Source organism: Mus caroli, unplaced genomic scaffold (assembly GCF_978045245.1).
Source record: "Mus caroli unplaced genomic scaffold, Mus_caroli_1 scaffold_17, whole genome shotgun sequence".
Classification (NCBI taxonomy): Eukaryota; Metazoa; Chordata; class Mammalia; order Rodentia; family Muridae; genus Mus; species Mus caroli.
Window position 1 is genome coordinate 16444882 of NW_028227272.1, and position 20903 is coordinate 16465784.

The 20903-nt window shown below is 38.6% G+C and overlaps 1 protein-coding gene and 1 pseudogene across 1 annotated transcript in view; both read right to left on the bottom strand.

Moving 5' to 3' along the window:
• Nucleotides 1-8507: 8507 nt before the first annotated feature.
• LOC110311254 (peptidyl-prolyl cis-trans isomerase D pseudogene) lies at nucleotides 8508-9619 on the bottom strand (annotated as a pseudogene).
• A 702-nt stretch (nucleotides 9620-10321) lies between these two features.
• The window catches only part of Lamp3 (lysosome associated membrane protein 3), a 49438-nt gene continuing 38856 nt past the window's right edge, over nucleotides 10322-20903 (bottom strand). Inside the window, exon 6 of the mRNA XM_021184516.3 lies at nucleotides 10322-10455. Within this exon, the coding sequence (XP_021040175.1) occupies nucleotides 10322-10455 (134 nt within the window). The remainder of the gene's footprint in view (nucleotides 10456-20903) is intronic.

A 20903-nucleotide genomic window follows, 5' to 3' on the forward strand; every position in this document is an offset into this window, starting at 1 on the left:
TCAAAAATGTCTTGGAGTAAATTTAATCAATGAAATGAAAGACTAAAATGAATTTTTAAAAACACTGAAAAAAAGGAGTTAGAGATTTCAGAAAATGGAAAGACTTCATATGCTCATAAATGGGCAGAACAAATGTTATGAAATGGCCAAAATGATATAAATGATAACAAAATCTTGCTAGAGGGATCAACATCCCAGATTACAAAATATATTACAAAACTATAATGATAAAAATAGCAAGATACTTTAATTAAAATAGTTATTGGTCAATGGAATGGAATTGTGGATATACATATAAATCCACGCTTCCACAGTCATGTGATTTTTGATGAATAGGTCTTCAATACAGATTGAAGAAGAGATAAAAAACATTGTCAGCAAATGGTGCTGGTTAAATTGGACATCTACATGTACAAAAGATAGGGAGGTTTTGCTAGGTTAATGTCTCTCACTGTGCACAAAATTCAGTGACAAACAAATTAAAGGTCTTCATGTAAAACCTGATGCCCTGAATCTAATAGAGGAAAAATTAGGGAATGTATTTGAACTCATTGACACCAGAAAAGACTTTCTGTACTAACACCCAATGGACAAGCATCATGTCTAACAATTACTAGGACTGCAAGAAATTAGTTTCTCTGTAGAAAAGGGCATGATCACTTGAGTAATGATACAGACAACAGAATGGAAAAACTCTTTAGCAGCCACATATCCAACACAGAATCAATCCATAGAATACATAAGAACTAAAACTAAATAAATACATACATGCATACATACATACATACATACCAAGAAAAGAAACAAACCAACTAACACATGGACATAGAACTAAAAAGAGTGTTATGAAAAAATGAAACATGATGGCTGAGAAATAATTTTTTAAATGTTCAATAACTTTTGCTGTGAGAGTAACACAAACTAAAGCTACTTTGAAATTTAACCTCATTCCATTCAGAAAGGCAAAGGACTAAATAAATAAATGTATAAATAAATAAATAAATAAATAAATAAATAAATAAATAAGGACACTGGGATGGATATGTGGAAAGACAAATACTATTCATTGCTAGTGAGAGTGAAAACTGGTGCAGCCACTATGGAAATCACTGTGGAGGTTTCCAAATAGATCTACCATTTGATCCAACTGTACCATTATTGGGAATATCCCCAGTGGACTCTGTTTCTTACCTAGAAGGATACCTGCTCACTCATGTTCATTGCTGCTTTATTTACAATATCAAGGACATGGAAACAGCCAACATGTCTATCGACTGAGGAATCAATAAAGAAAATATGTTATGCAATGAATATATTCAAATTAAGAAAAACCATCTAGAGACTGCCATATCCGGGAATCCGTCTCATAATCAGCTTCCAAACGCTGATACTGAAAGAGGAAAATTACTGACCACCAGAACACTCACCCCAGAGTACATTCTGAACTCTCACACCAGAGTCAGACCCCCTCTCAAATGAAAACTGTTCCGGGGACATTTCTGAGATAAGGGTCTCCTGGAACGAACCCAGTCCAACCCCTCCCAACTAAGGACTGTGCCAGGGACATTTTTGAGATAAAGGGTGTGAGTAAAAACCTCAGTTTCAATGAATCAAGTACATGGCCAAAGTGTGGGACGCGGTTGCAAAAGCACTTTGGAAAAACCCTTGGTTGAATCACTTAGTGACGTAAAACCTGTATTTTCCCTGCCCTGTCCCCCCCTTACCCTTCTCCTATAAAAGCCTGTGAAAAGTTTGGGCTAATCGCCGGATCTCCTCTGCACACCTGCTGCATGAGGTCCGGCCCCAGATATCTGGTATTTATGTGCTTTTTGTTTGTTTTGTCTGCTTTCTTGTTGTTGCTATATTAAATCTTACTCTATACATCTTAAGTACCGGTCTCAGTGTCTTCTTGGGTGCGCGGCTGACCCGAGGCTTGAGTAAGTGCCTCCCTTTGGGAGTTTGGACTCTTTCAATACCATTGCATACACTAGCAAGCATTTGCTGAAAGGACCCTGATATAGCTATCTCTTGTGAGACTAGGCCGGGGCCTAGCAAACACAGAAGTGGATGCTCACAGTCAGCTATTGGATGGATCACAGGGCCCCCAATGGAGGAGCTAGAGAAATTACCCAAGGAGCTAAAGGGATCTGCAATCCTATAGGTGGAACAAAATTATGAACTAACCAGTACCCCGGAGTTCTTGACTCTAGCTGCATATGTATCAAAAGATGGCCTAGTTGGCCATCACTGGAAAGAGAGGCCCATTGGACTTGCAAACTTTATATTCCCCAGTACAGGGGAACGCCAGGGCCAAAAAGTGGGAGTGGGTGGGTAGGGGAGTGGGGGGGGAGGTTATGGGGGGCTTTTGGGATAGCATTGGAAATGTAAATGTGGAAAATACCTAATAAAAAATATTTTAAAAAAAAGAAAAATTATGAAAGTCATAGGTAAATAGATTGAGCTAGAAATAATTATTCTGAGTGATGTACCCAGGTCCAGAAAGATAAATGTCATATGCTTTCTCTCATGTGTCAATGTTAGTTTTGAAGTTTCAGATATGTGTGTTACATTTGGGATACTTTTAGAGGTCAGGAAATCATTAAGAAACTATGGATGTGCCTTTAAAAGGAAATGAGATAGAACACACAAGTATGTAGGGCTCAAGGGGGAAAAAACAAAACAAGAATGGTTAAATAGAGGTGCAGAGAGAGAGGACAGGATAGCAGGGGGGGAGTACAGGAAGAGACAAATAACTCTAAAGCCTTTCCAAATAAGTCATATGGCACAGGCAGGCAGAAGACACCCAGACTAGCCTGCTGCATGACCTGCCTGAAGAAGGAGCCACTACAGTATGCAAACATGTGGTAGAAAGATGGGGAAAAAGAGAAACAGAATGGTTTAAGCATTGTGAAGAGAGGAGGAACTGGAGAAGCAAAGGTAGAGAGTACTAGCTTGATGTGAGTAACCTGCACTGGCACCTGGGGCCATGGTAAAGTCCCTGCCCATGCTGCCAGTGGGGGTCATGCCTGGACCTATAGTCATGCAGCAGCAGATGTCCATGGCTCTTATTACCACTAAAGACCATGTAGACATACCTGATCTGGACTGTCATCTAGGAATATGAAGATGTCAAAGGGATTTGCAGAGCTTGACCCACCCTTCAATGACTGTAGCACTCAGGAGAGCTGGCTCTGCAGCTCTCCTGCTTGGATAGCACAATGGAGCTGGCCCTGGTGACAAAGTCAAAGTCGAGTAGTCCCTAAGGGTAGGAAAGCAGGAAAGATGAGCCTGCCCCTTGCTCAGTGGTATATTTTGTGAGCTAGCCAGGGCAGTGTAGGAAGGAGAGCTCACCATGTAGCTGTGCCACAGAAGAACTTGTGGACTGATGAACTCAGCTACTACCCAGATCTAGCGCTTTGAGTTGTCCCACACTAACGTCTACCTCATCAATAAACTACCAAAGTATGTGAAAAGGGGTTAGTCCTGCAGATCCAAAGCTGCAGGATCTCTATGATACCGGGCAACAACAGAATATCTGAGAGGAGTTCCAGTGAAGAGCCAGTATTGATGGTGGAGCAAAAACCAGAGGCCTCAACCCAGACCAATAACTCATTGCAATAAACATTTACAAGTAAAGATGTGTGGACAAAAGGGTATACTGTGGGACACACTATGACACACTATAGCTCCCATGGCAAGATGGCGGCATTTAGTTTATTCTAATTTATTTTATTTGGGGTGGGAGGTTGTAAGGATGGAGGATGGATATGAAGGGACAAGAAGATGGATAGCACAGGATCACTGTTAAAGAGGGACTGGTAAGAGACACAGGCAGTACAATATTACAATAAAACAGTGGGCTTATATGGAGTACTTGTTTCTATCCCATTGATCAATGTGCTTATTTTATTGACAATACCATACATTTTATTCACCAATTCTGTAAGATATAAAGTGGTCAGAGCTCCATAAAAACATTTGAAGAGTGTAGGACTGTGATAGGCAGCTTGGTCCCTTGTCAAGCACAGGCTTGAAACCCCAGTGATTCTGCAGGGAATAACCCTGCCAGGAATGGTAGGTATTTTGTCATGATCCTAGACACTAGGTTCTTGATATGAGGCCACATCTCTCCATAGGTTTGTGGCCATCGGTCACATAAGGGCAATGCCCCAAGCCCCTCCACAGGTAGAGGACTTGACCACAAGTCACATAGCCTCAAAACAGATCTCCATTTTAATGAGATACCTAAAGGCCTGGAGGCTTAGCCAATAAACTCTCTTTCCCAGACACTCCTCCCTACAAAAGGCATTTAACCTCAGTCCCACCCTGAGAAAATGGGGTACAGTTTTACTCATCATCACTGTCCACCATGACAATAAATGTCTTAAAACCATGGACTGTCTCTTTTCATCCAGATCTGCTGTATGGAGCAATGGAACAGGCCTTCACCTAAAGAGCAGCATCTAATCTCCCACAGAAGGCTTCTCAGCACTCACACCCATGGCCTCCACCCAGCCAAGCCACCAACTGAACAAGCCAAGGATTCTCTACCCCTCAGGACTCAGCCAGAGCTCCCCCCTCTTTTTTCCTTCTGCCCCAGGCTAGATGTGGCCTGAGGGCCCTCACTCTGTTCTCTGCTCTTCCTTGGCATCCAGCAGTGCCTGGGTACTTAAGAGCCTAAGAACCAGATGGCCCCCCCAAGCCATCTCTGACAGTCCCTGGGACCTCAGACTGCATTCTCTCACTCCCAGAGTGGGGTAAGCACAGTCAAAATGTGCCATGTCCCACCTCCCAAGCATCACAAGCCCTAAGCAGATGCAGACACCCACTAATCCAAGAGAAGAGCTTTGTTGTTGCTCTTCCCCTTGTGCCAGACCTTAGGGATGGAGATGCTGCTGTTCAACTGGATAAATTATATGTGCTCGATTTCATTGAACCTTAAAATATCAAGGGCCAAGTGGCAGCATTCATTTGACAAAGGCAAAGTAAGTATAGTTATTATAGTGCCCAGTTCAGGCAAATTCATGTCTATAATAGCACAACTCATATTGGGCAGTATACTGAAAATAGTATCTATAATGAAGTGACATGAACTTTTGATACTGGCTATTCAATCATAGTGTTTCCAGGAATAAAAGAGATAAGAAGTCTACTAAGCTTCTGATATTTCAGAAAACTCTGAATAAAACAATGAGGCAAAAAATAAGTTAATAAAAAATAGCTTAAGAAGTATATTCTTCCAGGCAGTGGTAGTGCACACATTTATTCCTAGCACTTGGGAAGTAGTGGCACGCAAATATCTGTGAGCTTGAGGCTAGCCTGTCCTACATAATGAGTTCCAGGTTGGCCACGGATACACAGATAAACCTTGTCTTGAGGAACAAATACAAACCAACAAACAAAAGTGTATATTTGTTTCTCTTATCTTACAGATACAGGCAAGCACGCTCATAAATGTGAAAAACTAACTCATGTCTTATAGGGCCCCACAGTCTTGAAGAGAGTCAGAGGTTTATCAAAGGCAGACTATTTCTTTATCTGCAACCTTCCTTTCATCCATTCAATGATTTTTTACATAAATCCATTCTCCTGTAGAAATGAAGCCAACATGGATAGAAAGCTTTTAGGCAGAACTTGTGTCCTTGTTCTTATTGGTAACTAGAGGTACAGAAAAGAATTCAGCAGGTGTACATGAGTTCCAGTTCTGATTTTGCCCTCTGTTGAATGGATAAAGGCAATAAATGAGAAACAAACAAACAGAAATAAAGGAAAACTATGCTGTTCCACCATCTGCACCCCTGAGCTGAAGCTGATCCACAGGCCACTGTGCATGGGTCCTACCAGGAGAAATCTATTCTTCCAGGAGTTCTTTCATTCCCCGGCTCGAGGTGAGACAGCCACTTTCTCTCCAATACAGCAGGGCAGCTAGGAGAACACAGGGTGCAAGAACACTGGAGCAGCTGGGACAGGATCCATCCGACCGACATCTGTACCCAGAGCTTGGGCTGTTCCAGAGCCCTCTGTACATAAGTTCCTTCAAGAGAGAGCTGGTCTCCCAGGAGTGCTAACACAAGCTTACAGAACCACAGCAGGAACAAGCTCCAGCTAGAGACAGCAATAACATCTAACACAAGAGATAACCAGATGGCAAAAGGTAAAAAGACTCCTACCAACAGAAACCAAAACTACTTAGAACACAGTTCTACTACCACAGCAAGTCCTGGATACCCCAACACACCAGAAAAGCAAGGTTTGGATTTAAAATCACATCTCATTCTATGATAACTAAACCATACAAAGACCCAACAAAGAAAGAGAACTTCAGAACAATTTCCCTTATGAATATTGATGCAAAAACACTCAATAAAATTCTCACAAACCTAATCCAAGAAAACATTAAAGCAATGAACCATCATGATCAAGTAGGCTTCATCCCAGGGATGCAGGGATGGTTCAATATATGGGAGTTCATCAATGTAATCCACTATATAAACAAACTCAAAAAAAAAATAAAACCACATGATCATTTCACAAGATGCTGAAAAAGTGTTTGACAAAATTCAACATCCCTTCATGTTAAAAGTCTTGGAAAGATCAGGAATTCAAGTCCCACACCTAAACATAGTAAAAGCAAACCAGTAGCCAATGTCAAACTAAATTGAGAAAAACTTGAAGCAATCCCACAAAAATCAGGAACTAGTCAAGGCTGCCCACTCTCTCCCTACCTATTCAATATAGTACTTGAAGTTCTAGCCAGAGCACTTAGATATGAAAAGGAGATCAAAGGGATACAAATTGAAAAGGAAGAAATCAAACTATCACTATTTGCAGATTGATATAGTATACTTAAGTGACTCCAAAAGTTCCACCAGAGAGCTCCTAAACCTGATAAACAACTTCAGCAAAGTAACTGGATACAAAATTAACTCAAACAAATCAGTAGCCTTCCTATACTCAAAGGATAAACAGATTGAGAAAGAAATTAGGGAAACAACACCCTTCAAAATCGTCAAAAATACCTTGGTGTGACTCCAACTAAGCAAGTGAAAGATCAGTGTGACAAGAACTTCAAGTCTCTGAAGAAAGAATTCAAGAAGGCCTCAGAAGATAGAAACATCTGGCATGCTCATGGATTGGAAGGATTAATATAGTAAAAATGGCCATCTTGCAGAAAGCAATCTACAGACTCAGTACAATCCCCATCAAAACTCCAACTCAATTCTTCATAGAGTTAAAAAGAAAAATTTGCAAATTCATCTGGAATAGCAAAAAAATCTAGGATAGCAAAAACTATTCTCAACAATAAAAGAACCTCTGGTGGAATCACCATCCCTGACCTCAAGCTGTACTAAAGAGCAATTATAATTTAAAAAAAAAAAAAACCTGCATTGTATTGGTACAGTGGCAGGCAGGTAGATCAATGGAATAGAACTGAAGATCCAGAAATGAACCCAAACACCTTTAGTCACCACAATATGAACTTACCAGTATTCCCAGAGCTCCCGGGGACTAAACCACCAACCAAAGGGTACACATGGTAGGATTCATGGCTCCAGCTGTATATGTAGCAGGGGATGGCCTTGTTGGTCGACAATGGGAAGAGAGGTCCTTAGTCCTGTGAAAGCTCTATGCCCCAGTGTAGGGGAATGCCAGGGCCAGGAAGTGGGAGTGGGTGGTTTGGTGAGCAGGGGGAGGGGGATAGGATAGGGAGTTTTCAGAAGGGAAACAAGGAATAGGGATAACATTTGAAATGTAAATAAAGAAAATATCTAATAAAAAAGGAAAGGAAAAATAAAATTTAGTGTAGGTGATGGATAGATTTTACTTCTTTTTAACTGAGAGTCATCTGTAAATAATGAAGATTATAAAAAATTAAAGTAAATTTCTTAGGATAACATGCTTGTTATATAAATAAGGGCCATGTTTGCATGATTATTGATGCTTCTGTATTATTTAGTTTTTTTGTCTATAAGCACCTATTTCTCTTTTTTTTGAACACTTAAAACCCGTTTTATTGAAATATAGCCATGCCTGCTGGTTTATACACATAAATGTGGCAGGTTACATCAGTGGTTCTCAGCCTTCCTAGTGCTGCAACTTTTTAGTACAGTTCTTCATGTGGTGACCCCCAAACATAAATTTATTTTAGTTGCTACTTCATAACTGTAATTTTGCTACTGCTCTGAACCATAATGTAAAAATATCTATGTTTTCCAGTGGACCATCAGGTTGAGAACTGCTGGGCTAGACCATCCACAAAGCCTAAAATTTAGTGAGAGTTAGAGTTTAAACATTGCCAGATACCACTCTTGGTGAAAATGCAGACAGAAACATTTTAAAATGAGATTCACTGTATTTTTTTAACTCTTTATTAAGAAGGATCCATGTCAGCACTGCTATGTAAACAATGAGAAAGATCAAGGGAAACACCTCAGGGATCAGAGACAGTAATATACATTGTCCTTTATATAATCAATGTATAACAGTTAAAGAGAGTTTAATCATTATTAAGCAAACATTTTTGCATACACAGCCTTCTCTTTAACTTTCTGTGCCTTTATCATATGTTTAACTTTAAGCAATTCTGCCTGGATAGCTTTATCTCCTGGGGCTAATCTCCTGTGCCTTCTTAAGATCAGCCAATGCTTGATCATATCCCTTCAATCCTTGCCATTCTTGAGCTTTTCGGTACAGTGCTTTAGTATTTGAAGGGTCCATTTCAAGAGCCTCTAAGCAACTGTCAATTGCTCCCTGCCAATTTGACATCTTCAGCTTACAAGTACCAATATTGAGCACACAACTTAAGGCTATAGGTTGCAGTTTGGGTCTACCTGCTTTCTCAATAACAGCCTTTGAACTATCCATATACCTTAAAACCTTCACATATTTTTTAATAGCCATCTCCCAGTTCTGAGACTTGAAAAAAGTACTCCCAATGTTTTCTAGTCTTCAGATATTAATAAAATTTTATCTACATCTTTTAAATCTATATCTGCATCCTCGGGGAAATCTGGATGACTGTCACCAGAGCCATCTTTGGGGAATATTCCCCAGTCATCCCCTTCTTTCAATTTTCCACATTCTGCAATAACACAGAGTTTGGCAGATTTTTCACCATTCACTTCTACATTTTCAAGCATCCTTGCCACACCTAGTCCTTTTATGACTTGACCAAATACCACATGTTTCCCATCCAAATGAGGAGTTGGAACTGTTGTGATAAAGAACTGAGAACCATTCATATTGGGGCCTGCATTTGCCATGCTCAGCAAACCCTCCCGATCATGCTTATAATGAAATTTTTCATCTTCAAATTTTTCACCATAAATACTTTAGCCACCTGTCCCATTCTGATTTGAGAAGTCTCCACCCTGCATCATATATTTCTTAATAATTCAGTGGAAAGGGCATCCTTTAAAATGGAGAGGCTTCCCGGTCATGGACCCAGTTCCTTTTTCTCCTGTACACAACACAAGAAAATTTTCTGCAGTTTGGGAACAATATCTGCAAACAATTCTAAAACAATTCGTCCAACTCACTCCCTGCCGATGTCCACATCAAAGAAGACTCGCGGGTTCTTGGAGTTGGAGGGCTTGGCTGCCAGGGATGTGTGGGACATCTTCACTGCAGGCGCTGGGAAGCAGGACACGGGCACCTCGTGCACGAGACCAGATCAAACTCTACCAGGCACCTATTTCTTTTTCTTTTTTTTTTTTTTAATATTTTTTAGTAGGTATTTTCCTCATTTACATTTCCAATGCTATCCCAAAAGTCCCCCATTTCTTAATCTTTGTTAATTCTGAAGCAAGATTCATGAAGAAAAAAATGTTTTTTCATGTAAAGTCTAAACAATATGAGATATGTTATTTTGATAACTAAAAATATTTAAATGAAAAAGTAGGTGAGTACCATGTCAGATATACATACATAAAATAAACATAGATAGTAAGAAAATCCATCAAAATATTCTTAAAATAAAAATGTTAATGTCAAAATACATTTCTTTAGGCAAACATCGGTAGGACTGACTAATTAAAGTCAATAATTATGGTTTATAATTTATAAATATCTACCACTTTTGAACATTATGCTAATTCTGTGTATCTCAAATATTCATTTGAGTAGTTAAATTTTTCCAACAAAAGCTAGAAAATACTCAATATCTTCCTTAGTCTTTCATGAAATAAGCAAAAATTTTAGGAATTGATATACTGCTTCAATTTGAATCACTAATCACTCATTGGTTTTAGTAGATGCCTCCAACATTCTGGAAATAATGACATTTTTTCTAGACTCTATTGCCATTTCCTTTGGTTACAAATTAGATTCTCTGGTATGCAGATGACTGATGCCTTTGACGGATTTTGTAAACACTAAGACCCACAACACAGATGATGACCACGATGATCGCAACCATAGGAAGCACAACTGTGTAGTCAGACAAACACTCGTTCACTATGAGAGAAAACAAATACAATATAGCAGGTAAGATTGGGTGATGGCAGACCAGAAAATAGACCAGAGACAAAAGGACATGAGTTTTGGAGTTAAACATATTTGTTCTTGACTTTTGCTTTGTTGATTGGTTGATCGATTGGTTGATTGATTGATTGTACTGCTCGGCATCTAACCAAAACTTTATGCCTAGTAGACAAGCACTCCCCTACTGAGATACATCCACAGCACTCATTATAACCTTGGGCAGATTAATTTACCTTTGGAATTCTCTCATTCATAAGATAAACATATAGTATATCTGATTCTTAAGTAATTACATAAATAAATAACTCCTATTTTTTTACCCATTAATACCAAATCATTATTATCCACATTTCTGGAATTTATAAAGCAGATTTCCAGAAGTGCTCCCTAAGAAGTAGGATGTTCCTATGTAAAAATAATAATAAATAAATAAATAAATAAATAAATAAATAAATAAATAGAATTTAAAAATACAAACCTTAATCACTCAATGTCCACATATTCTCTCAGATCATTTCACTTGCTTTTTAAATCATCATTCTCATTGTAACACTTTTATAGCATAACTCGTAACTGATGTTTGAGAATATCTATCATTTTCAGAGCTTAAATGTGAGATTTCATAAACTTGACACATTTATTTTGCTTCATTCCTCTGAGAATAACATACTCAGTTAATTAAAATGTAATAAATTTAGTCAGAGGCTCACCAATATCAACTGAAAAAAGATCAAATGAGCTGAGAATAAATGGAAATTTGGTAGAATTCTCAGTGGAATGTGGAGTTTGGGAGAACAGAGAAAATAAATGAAGAACTAGACCCATATCTTAGTCATAAGCAATCAGATGTTTGTTAAGTTTTGGAATGAACCAATCCTTCTATAGTTTCTATAGCCTGGGAATGATTCAAGGATGGCAATTACAGAACCCCCAAAATTAAAATGTATGCACCCAAGAAATAATATTTCCAATGAATTATTTAATTTGGCAGTAAAAAATACTTAGAGGATGTCTTATTTACAGATTCTGTTGTGAAGAGACTCCATGACCACAGCAACTCTTATAAAGGAAGCATTACATGTCAGAAGTTTATTTAGTTCATTATCATTATGATGAGAAGCATGACAAGCATTCAGGTAGAGAGGGAGCTAGAGAGGTAGCTCTGGGTTCTACATCTGGATTAGCAAGTAGCAGGAAGAAAAAGAGCCACTGGTCCTGGTTTGAGCATTAGACACCTCAAAGCCCAGCCCTAGTTACCTATTTCCTCCAAAAAGGCCATCTGTACTCCAACAAGGCTACACCTCCTAAAGGTGGCTCTCCCTAAGAGCCTATGGAAGCCATTTCCATTCAAACCTCCCCACAGAATTATAACATATATCTCATTATCTTGTTATTGCTACAAATTCTTTTTACTAGAGCAGAAGTCTACAACTGAAAAATATTAATTAATATTTTCTATGTGAAAAATAATGTTCTTTTAATTAAAATAAAATGAGAAGAAAAAGTTAAATAAAAATGAGGGGCCAGAATGATGGTTCAATGATTAAGAGCACTGGCTGTTCTTTCAGGGCATCCAGTTTTTTCCAAGGATATACATGGAACCTCATACCATCTGTAACTCCAATTCCAGAGGATATAACTCCATCTTCTGGTCTCCATGGTAACCAGGTATACAAATTGTAAGCAGGCATACATACAGGCAAAATATCCCCACAAATGAAATAGAATAAAATAAAATAAAATAAAATAAAATAGTAGTTTTGTAATACAACATTTTATAATGTAACTATATAATTTTCTCTCTTTCCTTTCTCTCCACCAATTACTCATGCACTTTCCTTGCTCTCTCACAAATTCATGGTCTCTTTTTCTTTAATTGTTGGTACATATTTTTATAAATATATAAATACAATCTGTTTAGTCCATATGTTATTGGTTTGTATATGATTTCAAGGATGACCTCTTGGTATTGGACAGCCTCTTGACAGAGCCATCTCTGGGGAAAACTACATCTCACTTTCTTGGCATCCCTTAGTCTCCTGTAGTTCTTAGTTTGTTATTGAGGCCTCCTGAGCTTCCTTGTTCCAAGTTCACTTGCCTATTCGTGTTGTCCTCACTTGCGGCTTGTTTAGGCACTTGTTCATGTTGATGAGACTTCATGGGTATAGCTTTTCTGATATTTCTAGGAAATACAACCTCGCAGCAAACTTGCTCTTCCTCTAACTTTTACAATTTTTCTGGCTCTTCTTCTGAAATTATCCTTGAGCCTTAGGTAGAGTAGTTGTGTAATAGATATATAATTTGGGAATTGGTATCATACAATTTCTTCTTTACTGTATTTTAATTAGTTGTGGTTTTTTGTAATAGTCTCCAACTGTTGCAAATAGTTTCTTTGATAAAATGTTGAGAATTATGCTTATCTGTGAGCATAAGCACAAATATTTAGAATGTAGTTAAGGGTTATGCTGATTTAGTAAAATGGAGGTTATAGATTCTTCCCCAAAATCATGACTTCAGTAAATCCATATAGTTTGCTAGGTTTTAGAATCAGGTATGACTTCCTTTTTGCTGAGTTGGTGTTAAGTTTATCACTGATAGGACTAAAAGAGAAATTGGTACCAGAAAGTAGGCTATTGTGACAGACTTGGACCAAGATTGTAGAAGGAGTTTTAAACTTTGTGCTAAAAACAAAAACAAAAACAAAACAAAACAAAATAAAACAAAACAGAACAGAACAAAAATGACAATGATGTTCAGAGCTTAATGGAATATCCTGGAAACATGACATATAATAAGAAAGCAAGAAAGACTATGGAATGCTGGCTCATTTCAGAGGAAGCAAAGACTCCGTAAGATATTTATGTGATAATTTCAATTAAAAACCTGTAGTTCTGGTGAAACCTAGATGAAAGATTGACTGTGGTAACAAGAAAATAGAACAACTAAAGTATAAGATTCTTTTTGCTTCCAGTTTCCATCTGCACCCCGGAGCTGACCCTATACCACATCTATCCTTACAAAAATTCCACCTTAAAAGAGCTGGTCACCCAACTAAAGTCACAGGGGAGACCACCACTTCTGCTCCAATACCTGGCCTAAATGGGACCTGCCCAAAGCCTACAGGACACAGGAACCAAGGAGCAAGTCAGGGACAGGATCCTTCCAGTTTCTATCTGTACACCATAGCCGATCCTGTGCCACAGCTCTATGTACCCAAATTCCACCCAGAGAGAGTTGGTCTCCCAATAGTGCTGGCATACCTAATATCACAGGCTCACAGGCTCACAGGCTCACAGGCTCACAGGAGGGACAAGATTCAGTTAGACAGAGCAAGACCAGGTACCACCAAAGATAATCATATGACAGGAGGCAAGAGCAAGAATGTAAGCAACAGAAACCAAGACTACTTGACATCATCAGAACCCAATTCTCCCACCACAGCAATTCGTGGATACCCCCAACACACCAGAAAAGCAAGATTCTGATTTAAAATCACATCTCATGATGATGATAGAGGACTTTAAGAAGGACATAAATAACTCCCTTTAAAGAATACAGGAGAACACAAGTAAACAGATAGAACCCCTTAAAAAGGAAACAAATGAATACCTTAAAGAATTACAGGAAAACATAACTAAACAGGTAAAGGAACTGAACAAAACCATTCAGGATCTAAAAATGGAAATGGAAACAATAAAGAAATCACAAAGGGAGACAACCATGGATATAGAAAACCTAGGAAAGAGATCAGGAGCCATAGATGCAAGCATCACCAACAAAATACAGGAGATAAAAGAGAGAATCTCAGGTGTTGAATATACCAGATAAAACATTGACACAACAGTCAAAGAAAATGCAAAATGCACAAAGTTCCTATCCCAAAATATCCAGGAAATCCAGGACAATGAAAAGACCAAACCTAAGGATAATAGGTATAGAAGAGAGAGAAGATTCACAATTCAAAGAGCCAGTAACTATCTTCAACACAATTATAGAAGAAATCATCACTGGCCTAAAGAAAGAGATGCCCATAAACATACAAAAAGCCTACATAACCCCAAAAAGATTGAACCAGAAAAAAATTCCTCCAGTCACATAATAATCAAATCACAAATGGACAGAACAAACAAAGGATATCAAAAGGAGTAAGAGGGAAATGTCAAGCATATTGAGGCAGACGTATCAGAATTACATCAGACTTCTCAACAGAGACTCTAAAAGCCAGAAGATCCTGGGCAGAGGTCATGGAGACCGTAAGAGAACAAAAGTGCTAGCCCAGGCTACTATATCCAACAAAACTCTCAATTACCATAGATGGAGAAACCAAGTTATTCCATGATAAAAATTTAAACAATATCTTTCCACATACAGACCTACAAAAGATAATAGATGGAAAAATTCAGTACAAAGAGAGTAACTACACACAAGAAAAAGCAAGAAAGTAATCTTCTTTCGACAAACCAAAACAAAGATAACCACACAAACATAATTCCACCTCTAACAACAAAAATAACAGGAAGCAATAATCACTGGTCCTTAATATCTCTGAACATCAATGAACTCAATTCCCCAATAAAAAGACATAGACTAACAGACTGGGCACATAAACATGACCCAGCATTTTGCTGCATACAGGAAATGCACCTAGTGACAAAGACAGGCACTACCTCAGAGTAAATGGCTAGGAAAACATTTTCCAAAAATATGGACCCAAGAAACAAGCTGGAGTAGTCATTCTAATATCAAATAAAATAGACTTTCAACCAAAACCTATCAAAAAAGATGAGGAAGAACATTTCATACTCATCAAAGAAAAAATCTACTAGGATGAACTCTCAATTCAGAACATCTATCCTACAAATGCAAGGAAACCAACATTCATAAAAGAAACTTTACTAAAGCTCAAAGCACACATTGCACCTCACACAAGAACAGTGTAATGTAATCAGTATAATATAACAGTGACCATATAATCAATCACAAATCAGACCTCAACAGATATAAGAAGATTGAAATAACATGATGCTGCCTATCAGATAATTACAGATTAAGGCTGGTCTTCAATAGCAACACAAACAACATAAGCCCATAAACACATGGAAGCTGAACAATGCTCTATTCAATGAGAACTTGGTCAAGGAAGAAAAAAAAAGAAAGAAATTAAAGAATTTTTAGAATATAAAGAAAATGAAGGTACAACATACCCAAACATATGGGACACAAAGAAATCAGTGCTAAAAGGAAAACTCATAGCTCTGAGTGCCTCCAAAAAGAAACTGGAGAGAGCATACACTAGCAATTTAACAACATACCTAAAAGCTTCAGAACAAAAAGAAGCAAATACACCCAAAAAGAGTATTCAGCTGAAAATAGTCAAACTTGAGGCTAAAGTCAACCAAGTAGAAACAAAAAGAAGTATAAAAAGAATCAACCAAACCAGGAGCTGGTTCTTTGAAAAAAATCAACAAGATCGATAAACCCTTGGCCAGACTAACCAGAGGGCACAGGAACAGTATCCAAATTTTTTAAAGTCAGAAGTGAAAAGGGAGATATAACAACAGAAACTGAGGAAATCCAAAAAAAAAAAAAAAAAATCATCAGATTCTACTGCAAAAGCCTATGCTCAACACAACTGGAAAATCTGAATGAAATTGATAATTTTCTAGACAGATACCAAATACCAAAGTTAAATCAGGATCAGATAAAAGATCTAAACAGTCCCACAACCTCTAAAGAAATAGAAGAAGTCATAAAAATTTCCCAAAAACAACAACAACTAAAAAGACCAGCACCATATGATTTTAGTACATAATTCTATCAGACCTTCAAAGAAGACCTAATACCAATACTCCTCAAACTATTTCACAAAATAGAAACAAAAGGTACTCTACCAATTCATTCTATGAAGCCACAATTACACTGATACCAAAACCACACAAAGACCCAACAAAGAAAGAGAACTTCAGACCAATTTCCCTTATGAATATCAATGCAAAAATATTCAATAAAATTCTTGCCAACCAAACCCAAGAACACATCAAAACAATCATTCACCAAGATCAAGTAGGCTTCATCCCAGAGATGCAGGGATGGTTCAATATATGAAAATCCATCAGCGTAATCCACTATATAAACAAAAGAAAAAAAACTATATGATCATCTCATTAGATGCTGAAAAAGCATTCAACAAAATCCAGTACCCATTCATGATTAAAGTCTTGGAAAGATCAGGAATTCAAGGCTCATACCTAAAGATAGTAAAAAAGCAATATACAACAAACTAGTAGCCAACATCAAACAAAATGGAGAGAAACTTGAAGCAATCCCACTAAAATCACAAACTAGACAAGACTGTCCTCTCTCTTCCTATCCATACAATATGGTACTTGAAGTTTTAGCTAGAGCAATTAGACAACAAAAGGAAGTCAAAGGGATACAAATTTGAAATGAAGAAGTCAAACTATCACTATTTGCAGATGATATGATAATATACTTAAGTGACCCTAAAAACTCCACCATAGAACTCCTACAGCTAATAAACAACTTCAGCAAAGTGTCCAGATATAAAATTAACTCAAATCAGTAGCTTTCCTATACTCAAAGGATAGAGAGTCTGAGAAAGACATTAGGGAGACAACACCCTTCACAATAGTCACAAACAATATAAAGTATGTTGGTGTGACTCTGTCCAAACAAGTAAAAGATCTGTATGACAAGAACTTCAAGTCTCTGAAGGAAAAAATCAAAGAAGACCTCAGAAGATGGAAAGATCTCCAATGCTAGTGGATCGGTAGGAATAATATAGTAAAAATGGCCATCTTGCCTAAAGCAATCTACAGGTTCAATGCAATCCCCAGCAAAAATCCAACTCAATTCTTTATTGAGTTAGAAAGAGGAATTCTCAGATTCATCTGGAATAACAAAAAATGCAGGACACCAAAAAACATTCTCTAAATAAAAGAACCTCTGGGGGAAATCAGCATCCTGGACCTCAAGCTGTACTACAGAGCAATTGTGATAAAAAAAAATAAAAATAAAAAAAAACTGCATCGTATTTGTATAGTGACAAGCAGGTAGATCAGTGGAACAGAATTGAAGACCAAGAAATGAACCCACACACCGACAGTCACTCGATCTTTGACAAAGAAACTAAAACCATCTAATGGAAAACAGACACCATTTTCAACAAATGGTCCTGGTTCAACTGGCAATTAGCATGCAGAAGAATGAAAATCAATCTATTCTTATCTCCTTGTACAAAGCTCAAGTCCAAATGGATCAAGGACCTTCACAAAAAAACAGATACACTGAAACTAATTTAAAAAAAAAAAGTGGGGAAGAGCCTCACACACATGGGCACAGGAGAAAATTTCCTGAACAGAACACCAATAGCTTATGCTCTAAGATCAAGAATTAACAAATGGGACCTCATAAAATTATTAAGCTTCTGTAAGGCAAAAAACACTGTCCATAAGACAAAACAGCAACCAACAGATTGGGAAAAGATCTTTAGCAATCCTACATCCAATAGAGGGCTAATATCCAATATATACAAAGAACTTACGAAATTAGACTCCAGTGAATCACATAACCCTATTTAAAAATGGGATGCAGAGCTAAAGAATTATCTGCTGAGGAATAAGAATAGCTGAGAAGCACCTAAAGAAATATTCAACATCCTTAGTCATCAGGGAAATGAAAATCAAACAACCCTGAGATTCCACTTCACACCAGTCAGAATGGCGAAGATCTAAAACTCAGATGACATCAGATTTTGGCAAGGATGTAGAGAACAGGAAGACTCCTCCACTGCTGGTGAGATTGCAAGCTGGTAAAAATTGCACTCTGGAAATCAGTTTAGCAGTTCGTCAGAAGATTGGACATAGTACTACCTGAGGACCCAGCTATATCACTCCTGGGCATATACCCAGAAGATGTTCCAGCACATAATAAGGACACATACTCCACTTTGTTCATAGAAGCCTTATTTATAAATCCAGAAGCTGGAAACAACCCAGATGTCCCTCAACAGAGGAATGGATACAGAAAGCATGGTACATTTACACAATGGAGTACTCAGCTATTAAAAACAATGAATTCATGAAGTTCTTAGGCAAATGGAAGGAACTGAAAAATATCATCCTGATGAGGTAACCCAATCACAAAAGAACACACATGGTATACACTCACTGATAAGTTGATATTAGCCCAGAAGCTCAGAATACCCAAGATGCAATTCACAGTCCAAATGAAGCTCAAGAAGAAAGAAGACCAAATTATGAATACGGCAGTCCTTCTTAGAAGGGGAAACAAAATACCCATGGGAGGAGATGCAGAGACAAAGTATGGAGGAGAGACTGAAGGAAAGACCATCCAGAGACTGCCCCACCTGGGGATCCATCCCAAATATAGTCACCAAACCCAGACACTATTGTGGATGCAAACACTATTCACAGGAGCCTGATATAGCTGTCTCTTGAGAGACTCTGCCAGTGCCTGGCAAATACAGAGGTGGGTGCTCTCAGCCAACCATTGGACTGAACACAAGGTCCCCAATGGAGGAGCTAGAGAAATGTCCAAAGGAGCTGAAGGAGTTTGCAGTCCCATAGGAGGAGCAACAATATGAACCAGCCAGTACCCTCAGAGCTCCCAGGGACTAAACCACCAACAACAGAGTACACATGGAGGGACCCATGGCTCCAACTTCATTTGAAGCAGCAGATGGCCTTGTTGGACATCAATGGGAGGATAGGCCTTGGTCCTGAGAAGGCTCAATGTCCCAGTATAGTGCAATTCCAGGACAAGGAAGCAGGAGTATGTGTATTGGTGAGCAGAGGGAGGGAGGGTGGGATAGGGGATTTTTGGAGGAGAAACCAGGAAAGGGGATAACATTTGAAATGTAAATAAAGAAAATATCAAATAACAATGATGATGATGATGATGATAAGAATAAGAATTTTTAAAAATAAAATTTTGAATATCTTTATTACATTTTATTATTTTAAATAAATTAAAATTTGAAATATAGAAAACAAAAAATCATGGAATTTGTAGGCAAATGTATATAACTAGAAATAAGTCATCCTGACTGAGGTAACTCAGACCCAGTAAGATGAATATGGTAGGTATTCACTTATATGTGGATGTTAACTTTTAAGTCATTAATAAGCAAGCTACAGTCCATATAAAAACAGAGAGTAGGTAGAGAGAAAGAGACTAGGTGAGAGAAATGGATCTCTCAAATATGGGGAAATAGAATAAATACTTTTGGAAGGATGGGAGCATGCTGGAAGGAGATCAAATGGAAAGGGGGAAGGAACATGGCTAAGCAGGGTAGCCCTTACTTTTGGGGGAATCACTAAAACAAAGGAATAATTGAAGGATTATATGGGAACCTAATACCATCGAAACTTCCTATAATAGATAGATAGATAGATAGATAGATAGATAGATAGATAGATAGATAGATAGATGAAGGTTATCAAGATGAAATGATGAAATTTCCAAGCAACAAGGGAGAAATAGCCCCATCTGGACATCTCTAATTATCCAATGAAGCTTTCTGGATAATGACTGGGTTACATCTAATCAAGTATTTGGCTAAGGGGGTCCCATGGGAACCCCAAAACAACCCAAGCTATTCCCAAGGCTCTCGTTGGTTGTGGTAGTTTGAAAAAATGACCACATTCACTCATATGCTTGAATGTTTAGTCACCAGGGTGTGTTATTATTTGAAAGAATTAGAAGGATTAAGAGATGTGGTCTTGAGAAAAGCACCGGGGCAGCTAGGGCGCAGGGTCGGCTGACACTCGCCAGCTACCCACAACACCCGCCACAGGATCTTAAGACTTCTGGTGAGTGGAACACAGCTTCTGCTCCAATCCAATTGTGCGCGGGACCTGAGACTGCATTAGTTAGGGAAGCAGAAACCGGCCTGAGTAGGGCCACAGGCCTCATCCGGCCGGATCAGCGCCGGGGTAGCTAGAGCGCAGGGTTGCCTGACACCCGCCAGCTACCCACGACCCCCGCCACAGGATTTTGGGACTGCTGGTGAGTGGAACACAGCTTCTGCTCCAGTCCAATCACGCGGGACCTGAGACTGCTCTGGTTGGGGAGAGAGAAATCCGGCCTACTTAGGGCCACAAGCCTCTTCCGGTCAGAAAAGCACCTGGGTAGCTAGGGCACAGGGTCGGCTGACACTCGCCAGCTACCCACAACACCCGCCACAGGATCTTAAGACTTCTGGTGAGTGGAACACAGCTTCTGCTCCAATCCAATTGCACGCGGGACCAGAGACTGCATTAGTTAGGGAAGCAGAAAACCGGCCTGAGTAGGACCACAGGCCTCTTCCGGCTGGACGAGCACCGGGGTACCGCCAGCTACCCACGACCCCCGCCACAGGATTTAGAGACTGCTGGTGA